The sequence below is a fragment of the Rutidosis leptorrhynchoides genome, chromosome 7, assembly GCF_046630445.1.
Source record: "Rutidosis leptorrhynchoides isolate AG116_Rl617_1_P2 chromosome 7, CSIRO_AGI_Rlap_v1, whole genome shotgun sequence".
NCBI lineage: Eukaryota > Viridiplantae > Streptophyta > Magnoliopsida > Asterales > Asteraceae > Rutidosis > Rutidosis leptorrhynchoides.
In genome coordinates, this window is record NC_092339.1 from 27,852,717 (window position 1) to 27,862,821 (window position 10,105).

A 10,105-nucleotide genomic window follows, 5' to 3' on the forward strand; every position below is an offset into this window, starting at 1 on the left:
TGGCCAGAGAACGAAGGTAGAGAACGGCTACAAACCTGTGGTGCGGAAGGAAGTCAGACGAACGGAATCGCCCCCAAAACTTAAAGTGATAGTGTCTTGAAGATTACAAAATGGAGAAGAAGCCGATGTAGGTGATTATGTAGAACGAGAAAAGAAAATGATTTCTAGGGGTTTTGGAAAAAGAAGCAGTACGTTGATGTAGATGTTTAAGAGATGTGAAGATATTTCCGTATTTGTTCTTTGAACATGTACAAGAACCCTAAAGTTAATATAAACATATACTACACTCAACTCATCTCAGCTCAGCTCAGCTCAACTTCACCGATAAATCAGAAACCCTAAAATTATCGAAGAATTTCAATGTCGAAGTCGAAAGAGCTTCCTACGGACATAATCGTTGATATCCTGTCGCGTGTTCCTGCTAGATACATTCTCCGTTTCAAATCCGTTTCCAAATCATGGTACGCCCTTTTTCAAAACCCTAATTTCATCTCCAAACATTTCCAAAATCAATCCTCAGTTCCATCTTTCCTTTTTCCACCTGAAAAATCCACCACCCCAACTTCCACATCTGATCACACCGTTGGTTTGATCTTATCTGATTCTTCATACAAATCAATCAATTTCTCAATCGAAATCGACATTTCGAAATCGTTTGATATTTACGGCATCTGTAACGGGTTGATTTGTATGAGTGTATTTCCGCTTGGTTCGATTATTTTGTTATGGAATCCTGCTACTAGGGTTTTTAAAGACTTGCCTATTTCGCCTATCCATCGTCCTCAAGCTGATCGTCTGTTACTGGTTGTGTTAGGTTTTGGGTATGATGATGTTGTAATGGACTACAAGGTGTTTAGGATTGTGTATTTTGGTAATCAGATGCATCAAGTTGAGATGTTCTCGTTGTGTACGAATTCATGGAGGGAGATCAAGACTCGTGTTGATTTTATTATATATGAGGCGGCATGTAGAGTGTTTCTGAATGGGAAGTTTCATTGGGCCGCCTTCGGGTTTGTGGATAATCATAACACCAAATTGATTGTGTATTTTGATCTTCGTGATGAGGTGTTTAATTACATAATGCTACCTAAGTTTGAATTTGAAGGATGTATTGGACAATATATAGACGCTCATTGGCAGGTTGTAGCGATGAAAGAATCACTAGCGGTGATCGCTTGGAGCGAGAATGGGTCTGGGGTGGTGATATTTGAGGTGTGGGTGTTGAAAGAATACAGAGTGGTTTCATCGTGGACGAAATATACGTCATTTGAACTTCAAACTAAGGTTGCCAGACCATTCGGGTGTGGAATTAAAGGTGAGTTTTTGTTGGTTAAGGATAATGAACAACTGGTTGTGTATGATCCAGATACACAAAGGTTTAACAATTTGGGGAAATATCGGTTTGGTTACTATTCTAGGGTGTTTAATCACGTTGGAAGTTTAATTCCTATCAATGGTGAGAAGGTTGCCACTAGGACTAATTTATCATCTGTGGTTCTTGATGCTTTCTTTGCTAATCTCTAAATATTTTTGTTTTAATTTATTAGGAAACTTACCTTGTTTAAGTTGTTGAATTTACTTTGTACTCAGTATCTTGTTTATGACCGTTAGAAGTATCGTTAGTTAGTTACTCAATTATCACGATCTAAAGAAATGGCATGTACTTGTTTGTATCTAATGGAATCATTATTTAACAAGTAAAGTTTCTCATAGTGCCGCTTGTTGTGACTTACTTTTACTTGTTATCACAATTAGTTTATGATCTATGTAAAACTTCTCATCATCCATTTATATTGATTAAATTAAATTTAGGCTTTGTGCAAACACATACCTAACACTTGATAACACATTTTTTCCAACTAGTTTATAGCTGTGTTGATAACACAGTGATTTCAGTATCATATTTTTTGTTATTCACACAAGCCACATTGGTACAAAATAGTCAAATATGATGCAGCCTGTGAACTCTTCAAGCCTCTATTCAAACATAAATGTTAAATCTATTGTCTTCCATCAAATATTCAAGGAAAGACAAAAGCACTAAAAAAGATATGAAACATTTTACAAAGCTTGCAGCCATTAATAAGGTTGTTCCAGAAGAAGGAACTCTAGTTAAATTTGAAAACTTTTCTTTAGAGCAACGATACCCGCAACGGCTAGGGGCTGCAACCCTATACACACCACTGCTAGCCAACAAATACACATCTTTGTTGTTATCTTGACTTAACGATAGCACGTATCCCAAATCAGGCACACCGTGCATCCCAGGCTTGAACCTACATTCCATTGGTGAGTCATGCGCACAACTGAACGGTACGTTGACACTAGAAAAGTTCCCACTGTTTTCAGTAGTTTCAATAGTTGCCCATATAGCGTAGCTGTACAAGTCTGTGTATATGTACCTGTAAATGCATGTATCGTTATTATTGGTCCAAGTGATGAATGTATCATAATGTGTTTGTCTTTAAACTTGTAATTAAAGATTTTGAGGATGCTAACCAGCCATACAAGCATGGATCTGCGGTAGCTCGGTAAACATAACCAGCTATAATTGAGGCAGGGCCTTTGGTTGCATCAACGCTATCGTGGTTGTATCCGGCTATAGGAAATATGGGAGTTATGGAGGTTGAACTGGTGTAACCGCCAGGAGCTTTTAATGGATGGGTCGGATACGGGCCCTCATAAACTCGCCATCCGTAGTTTCCACCTTTTTTTATTATATTGATCTCTTCATATTGATCCTGCATATGTAAGTATGTAACATGAAATTTTTAAGTACAATTTGAAGTTGTCTCTAACTTCTATTCGGTCAAGTTGGTATAATAAATAAATCAGGGGTGGATTTTTTTTGGGATTTTAACTAGCAACACATTGAATAGTGTAAATATTTTTGAGTAACACTATTGGAGAGTGTAAAGTTTTTTTGAGGTTTTAATTAGTTACACCCATGACTACATTTCCTACTAGATCTTCCATTATTATAAAATGTAGTTTAATTCATACAATTAGAAAAACATACCTTTCCGATGTCTCCACATATGAATCGAGAAAGATTTTGTAAGTCAAAACTGCAGCGCCAAGGATTACTAAAACCCAAAGCCCAAATCTCGGGCTCAAGTTCTTTATCCATAGTGTATGGATTGTCTTTTGGTATTGAATAGTTTCCCCATAGGCCAAGCCTACTTATCTCCTCTTTACCTAATTTCATATTCATGACATTCATGACATTATAACAAAACATGTAACATAGATTTGGAGATGGTAAGATGAACAGGTCATCCGAGTTAGATAACGGGTCAGCATTTAGTATGGGTCTAAATGGGTCCTTTAAATATATACTTACTCGGTATGTTGTCCACATCAAGCCTCAATATCTTTCCAAGTAGTGATTTCTTGTTCTGTGCAAAGTTGTACGGGTCAGCAACATGTGAAGCGTCTCCGATCATGAAATACATGTAACCATCAACAACAGGGCCAAACAGAATTTGGCCCGCGTGATATGCTTCAAACGGGAGCCCCATCGTAAATATTCTTCTTACCTCAACCGAATTAGCATGTCCCTTCTGTAAAAATATGATCACAAATATACCCGGTTGTGATAGTAGTTCATTCTGAACATATTCATGCCAACTTTGAACCCAATCATTTAACAGGTTTGACTTTACAAGTCAAAATATACATATATATTTAGAAAAAAGAAAATTGCTTAAAATGTTGCTAATTTTGATCAGATTTCTGTTTCAGGTAACTAACTTATTTCACCTCATAAAAAGTGCACATATATTTTTTGTTAAGTGTTTTCGTGTGCCTAAAAAGTTTGATACTTTGAGGTTATATTGAATCGAAAAGTCAATATTTCGATGGGGGTAACTACGTGAGATCATATTGAATTGAAACTATCGAAAGTTGGTTACACCCAGTCAAAAAGTTTGATACTTTGAGGTTTTCTTGAACTAAAAAGAAAATTGGTTACCCATAACCAAATCAATATATGAAATATATTATAAAATTAACTTTGTTCACCCATGAAAGTTTTGAAGAAGAGGTGGTGCCATTAGCAGTGAACTCTGCAACTGCAACGTGAAATTGGCAAGGAAAACTTTCTTGAAGAGAATCGACCTTTGAAGGATCACAACCGACATCTGTATTACATGAACATCTGCCTTCACAACCAGGCTGTTGAAACTTATCACAATTAAAAGCAACAAAAAATCTCCCATTATTAGTAAAGTTTGGATGGAACGCCATACTCATAAGTCCCATTTCGGTTGCAAATTGAACTTGATCACTCAAATCAAGAAACGGGTCTGATTCTATCATCAAACTTTGTGACGAACCCACCTCAGGAACCACGGCTAACCATATCTTACCTTGTTGGGTACACACAAAAACTCGGTTTGAGCCATCTGGGTGCGGAACCATATAGACATAGGAACTGTTCCCAAGTTTTTCAAGACATAGACCATTAGGAGGTTGATGGGCATTTGAGTCATTTGTCCTATTATTAGAAGAGTGGTTTGATTGACCTGCGTCCACCAAAATCAAAACAGGCATTAAAGAACAATCTGAAAAATCTTAATGAACAAAAAATGCACAAAAACGAGGGAGAGTCGGACATGAGTTTTTGCTGCATAGCAAGAATATGAAGAGGAAGAGGATGTTAGTAGTTTGAATCATGACATTTATACGTCTCAGCAGACTTTGAGTTTAACTTTTGGTATGATCACATCAGACCATAAGTTAGAGTTTCAAAAGACTTTTGGATTGCAAGTGAAGTTGATATGTTATAATTGGAAATTTTTTGGGATTGGGATGCTAATAGTCTTTCCTTGAACCAAAAGCGTATAGATAAATCATAAATCTGTAGATGGACATTTTCGTCTTTTGAATTGAATTTGATATATAACAATGTAATATGTAATAATATTATTATTACAAAACTGATACAGGTTAGAGTGTATTTCTCTCTCCTAAAAGGCGATCTGGCACTGTTCACTGCCTTCCACCCTCGAATTTTTAGTTTTTTTCTTTTGATTTTTACATCTCACCACCCCCACCAATCGATTCATACAAACTCGAATTGCAAACCCTGAAATTTTCATTCAGATCCGACCAGCACCGCCATCCCACGCGCCGCCTCCTCCGGCTGCCGGAATTACACGCGCCGGCGCGTGAACCTCCTATCCACCGCCGTTCGCTGCCGTTTTCTTCCAGTAAGACTATCTTGGATTTCCGACCAAAACCCAGGTGAATATAGGTCTGATTTGTTGCTTTCAAATTTGTGTTATAGTTTTAAGAAACCTGCTATTTCTGTTATTGCTTTCTGTTGAGTATCATGGTGTCCAAGAAGAAGAAAAAGCACCAAGATTTAATGGAGAGTGCTACTTGGGTTTTGCGAAACCCATCGGTTAGTCGTGGAACATCGGATGCGACTTCTAAAAGTGGAGAAACGTTTTCATCTGATTCTGATGGGGATCGTTCATCTCCGATTATGGATGATGTCGTACGTTCCAATCTGATGGTAGATGAAGTTGATCAGCCAAATAAGAACGACGGAGATGTGCCAATTGATCAACCTGGGAAGGATAATCGTGATTCAGAAAGGAAGATTCTGAAAACCTATAGTTCTAGAAAGAGGAAGGGTATAGTGAACCAGCTGATTGAAGTTGGTGAAGGTCCGTCAAAGGAAAAGAAGAGTGCTCAATTTGTTCCTTATGTTGGTGATTCTTCTATTCCTGCTAATGAAAAAATTCTCCCAGAAGTAATTAAAAAACGCAAGGGTAACAGGAAGAAAGGTGGGTATGGTAAGAATTCTGTTGTAACTGATCATTCTATTGATGATATTGTTGCTAGTAACGATGATATTATTGCTAAATCTATTGGTGAAACTATTGCTGTTGCTAAACCGGCTAGTCCTGTGGTATTCTTTAAAAGTTCTAAAGATGGTAATTATAATGCGGTTGATGTAAACCTACTTGCTGCTGCTGAGAATGCTGCTAAATTATTTAAGAATGATGGTATTAGAGAGTCAATTGTTGTTCCGGATGATTTCTCCCAATTTACATTGGGTGACAATGTAAATTTAATGAATACGCGGGATAATAATAGCGGTGATAAAGATAATGTTGTATCTGGGATTAATTCTACAAAAATGGAAGGGGTTGAGACTAGTGATGGGCAAGACAATACAAATACTAAAACCCCAAGAGCATGGGTAAATCCAAACATCACTTTTGCTGACTTCTTAAAACAAAACAAAGATGAAGAAGAATTAAAAATGGAGTTCATTCCTCCACTTTTAATGTCTAATGGTCAAAAGAGAGTAGTTTTCTCCGCTGAGGAGGTTAAGAAGGGCGGTAGTGCTTTTTCTCTTCAATTATATGGGTATTTTATTGGAACTTCAATGGAATATAGGGTTGTTAACGCCCATCTAAGGAGAATGTGGCGAAGGTATGACCTTAAAGAAATCGTCAAAACAGCTGCAGGATTTTATTTATGCAAATTTAATAATGAAAAGGGTATGAAGGAGGTTCTTGAGAGTGGTCCATGGTTAGTTAATAATGTTCCTTTTTTCGTGAATCAGTGGGAACCTGGGGTTTGGCTTGAAAAAATTGAACCTGAAAAAGTTCCAATTTGGATTTGCATTCACAATATACCCATTGAACTATGGAGTGGTAGAAGTATAGGTAAACTTGTTAGTGGTATTGGTAGGCCTATGTTGATGGACAAAGTTACTTCAGAGAGATGTTTAAGTAAAAGTGGAAGACTAGGTTTTGCTAGAGTTTTGACTGAAGTCAATGCAGCTGATGACCTTCCTAGCGTTGTCGAATTTTCCTATCCTGCGATTGGTTCTTTTCCAGCCAAAGTGGGTAAACTTGAGGTGACTTATCAATGGAAACCGCCTTTATGCACTCATTGCAAAGTGTTTGGGCACTCTTTCAATACTTGTAAAATTAGGCCTAAAACAGAAGATGAAGTTTCAGCACAAGTGTTAAAAGACGCTTTGAAAAACAACAATGATGGTGAAACAGTTGATTTAATTAACCAGTGTGTCGAGGACGGCTCTAAAGATGTTAGTAAGAAAGGAAGGGTATTTCATAAGTTGAATTTTGATAATAATAAAAGTCAATGGCAGTCAACAGAAGCAAAAGGTATCAAGCAAAATGGAGTTAAGAATAATCATGGTATTAAAGATAATATTGTTGTGGAGGAAACAAATTGGAATGTGGAGTCCCAGAAAAATCGAAATCAGAATGTTTTAAGGAAAAGAGATAAAGGGAAGGACATCGATGGTGAAGGTAGTAATAAGACATATTCCAAAGATAGAATTGAAACAAACAATCCTTTTTATGTACTAGTAGATGATGAGGGTAATGGTGATTGATGTTAAGTTTGGTAATACTGCTCCGAAATCAGGGTATTCTACATCTTGTTAGTCTCTTACTTTATATCTAGTATAGGTCCTCGAGTTTCGCTCATATTAGTGTTACTCATGTTGTAATCCTCGTTGTATCATTTCCTTATCAATAAAATTATATTGCTTTTCAAAAAAAAAAAAAAAAAAAAAAAAATATTATTATTACAAACAGTCATGGTGGATTAATCTGATGCATTAAATCACTCTTTTCTAGATATGTTCATCAATCTCAAAACGATGAACAATATGAAAGGCGTACAAGTTAAAGGCTAATCTCATCAACTCGAGTGATCTTCCAAAAGCTCCATCTAAGGTTAAAAAGCAAAAAAAGAAACAACAAGGAGTTGACTTAATGGTACTGACTTGCCTTTCCATATGGGGGTCAAGGTTTGGGCCTCACCCGAAGGCATAGTCGAAAATGTGTAGAGGCAGAGTGGGGCAGCCGCCCCCAATGAAATTTTATGTTTTAGTGTAAAAAATTTGGGTGTTTTCATTATGCCCCCGGTGGTTTTTTTTTCCCCCAAAAATCTTAAAATTTTGCCCCCAAAGCCTTCAGAGTTTGCCCAAAAATCTCAATATTTTGCCCCAAAACGTCCATATTTTGACAAAAAGATTTGCTACGCTTTTAAAAAAAAATTCGCCCCCGGTAAAAGAAATTTTTGATTCCGCCACTGCCGAAGGGTTTTATTACACGTCTACACGAGATGTCCGTATGGATTCATCATAAGGTTTTTCTCCTGAGGGGCATGAGGATTGTAATTATTCGTACAAAGGAAATGATCGGGTGGGTGAGTGTCGACATTGTGTTCGACCACCCGTTAGTGACTCCTAACTGTCGTTAAAAAAAACCAAAATAAGAATAAAACCGGTTCAAGGGGCGGAGCGAGAACAATTTGGGGAGGTTATCAAAGATATATTCTTTTTTAATTCAAAGATATTTGAGCTTGGATTCTTTGGGTTCGTCTTGATTTTGGTTGTGTAGTTTAGATCGTTTCTAATCTTCCTTTAATTGCGTAGATTGGTTACCCTCTTAGCTTTAGTTGTCATTCGATCGTTTTTAATTTCTTGGTTATCCTTCATTCTATTCGTTGTTTGTTAGATTATAGTTTGTTTAGTTCGGTAGTTTTGAGTCATACGTTTTAGGGGTTCAATGTTTGTGATAAATTTTTATTCAGTCATTAAATTTTATTGTTTTTTTTTTTTAAATAATAATAATTAAAAATGGGTCGATTAGTGATTGCGCTTTACTACGAGTATTATTTCTTTTAAACATGTAGAAACCCTAAATAATCTGTTATCTGTACATACCTCACAGAGTAATAAACTAAAACAGTTAATCAGAAACCCTAAATTTACCGAAGAATTTCAATGTCGAAAGAGCTGCCAGAAGACGTAATCATCGATATCCTGTCGCGTGTTCCTACTAGATACATCCTCCGTTTCAAATCCGTTTCCAAATCATGGTACGCCCTCTTTCAAAACCCTAATTTCATCTCCAAACATTTCCAAAATCAGTCAACCACTTCAGATCCATCTTTCCTTTTTTCACCTGAAAAATCCACCACCCTAACTCCCACATCTGATCATAACGTTGTTTTGATCTTATCTGATTCCTCTTACAAATCAATCAAAATCCCAATCAACATGTCGAAACCGTTTGATGTTTACGGGAGCTGTAACGGGTTGATTTGTTTGGGTGTATTGCCGGTTGGTTCGATTATTTTGTTATGGAATCCTGCCACTGGAGTATTTAAAGACTTGCCTATTTCCCCTGTTGGCCGTTTTCGAAATGATCCATCAAGGGTTGTGTTAAGTTTTGGGTTTGATGATGTTGTAAAGGACTACAAGGTGTTGAGGATTTTGCATTATGATTTTCAGTTTAAGCAAGTTGAGATATACTCATTGAATACGAATTCATGGAGGGAGATTAAGACTCGTGTTGATTTTATTATATATGAGTCGCCATGTAGAGTGTTTTTGAATGGGAAGTTTCATTGGGCTGCTGTTGGGGTTGTGGATAATGATGAAACAAATTTGATTGTGTGTTTTGATCTTCATGGGGAGGCATTTAAATACATAATGCTACCTAAGTTTGAATTTAATGGACGTACTAGAGGATATTTTGGCGATTGTTGGCTGGTTGTAGCGATTAAAGAATCACTATCGGTGATCGCTTGGAACGAGAGTGGGTCTGGGGTGGTGATGATTGAGGTGTGGGTGATGAAAGAATACGGAGTGATTTCATCGTGGACAAAATATACGTCATTTGAACTTCAAACCAAGGTTGCCAGAGTATTGGGGTGTGGAATTAAAGGTGAGTTTTTGTTGGTTAAGGATAATGGACAACTAGTTGTGTATGATCCGGATACACAAAGGTTTAACAATTTGGGGAAATATCGGGTTGATTACTTTTCTAAAGTGTTAAATCATGTTGGAAGTTTAATTCCTATCAATGGTGGAGAGGTTTCCACTAGGACTAATTTATCATCAGTGGTTCCTGACGCTTTCTTTGCTAATTTATTAGGAACTCGCATTGTTTAAGTTGTTGAATTTACTTCGTACTCAGTATCTTGTTTGTTTATGACTGTTAGAAATATGGTTGGTTAGTTAGTTATCACGATCTAAAGAAATGGCATGCACTTGATTGTATCTAATGGAATCATTATTTAACAAGTAAAGTTTCTCATA

At 36.8% G+C, this 10,105-nt stretch overlaps 3 protein-coding genes across 3 annotated transcripts; 2 read left to right on the forward strand and 1 right to left on the reverse strand.

The window, feature by feature from the left end:
- Positions 1-360: 360 nt before the first annotated feature.
- Positions 361-1,524, forward strand: LOC139859060 (putative F-box protein At3g20705). Its single transcript, XM_071847878.1, has one exon. The coding sequence runs from the start codon at positions 361-363 to the stop codon at positions 1,522-1,524; it is 1,164 nt and encodes a 387-aa protein (XP_071703979.1).
- Positions 1,525-1,914: 390 nt separating this feature from the next.
- On the reverse strand, positions 1,915-4,554 carry LOC139859061 (HIPL1 protein-like). Its single transcript, XM_071847879.1, has 6 exons — positions 4,024-4,554; positions 3,344-3,563; positions 3,020-3,198; positions 2,500-2,741; positions 2,066-2,402; positions 1,915-1,977 (listed from the first exon to the last, which is right to left on the reverse strand). The coding sequence occupies exons 1-6, from the start codon at positions 4,552-4,554 to the stop codon at positions 1,915-1,917; spliced, it is 1,572 nt and encodes a 523-aa protein (XP_071703980.1).
- Positions 4,555-8,685: 4,131 nt separating this feature from the next.
- LOC139858202 (F-box protein CPR1-like) lies at positions 8,686-10,096 on the forward strand. The gene has a single exon (XM_071847055.1). The coding sequence runs from the start codon at positions 8,786-8,788 to the stop codon at positions 9,956-9,958; it is 1,173 nt and encodes a 390-aa protein (XP_071703156.1). The 5' UTR covers positions 8,686-8,785; the 3' UTR covers positions 9,959-10,096.
- Positions 10,097-10,105: the final 9 nt, after the last annotated feature.

Coding starts and splice junctions, on each gene's coding strand:
- LOC139859061 (XM_071847879.1), bottom strand. CDS start 4,554: ATGCCTGTTTTGATTTTGGTGGACGCAGGTCAATCAAACCACTCTTCT. Junction 3,564..4,023: donor CTTCTTCAAAACTTTCATGG/GTGAACAAAGTT, acceptor ATATTTTTACAG/AAGGGACATGCTAATTCGGT. Junction 1,978..2,065: donor TATTAATGGCTGCAAGCTTT/GTAAAATGTTTC, acceptor ATGTTTGAATAG/AGGCTTGAAGAGTTCACAGG.
- LOC139859060 (XM_071847878.1), top strand. CDS start 361: ATGTCGAAGTCGAAAGAGCTTCCTACGGACATAATCGTTGATATCCTG.
- LOC139858202 (XM_071847055.1), top strand. CDS start 8,786: ATGTCGAAAGAGCTGCCAGAAGACGTAATCATCGATATCCTGTCGCGT.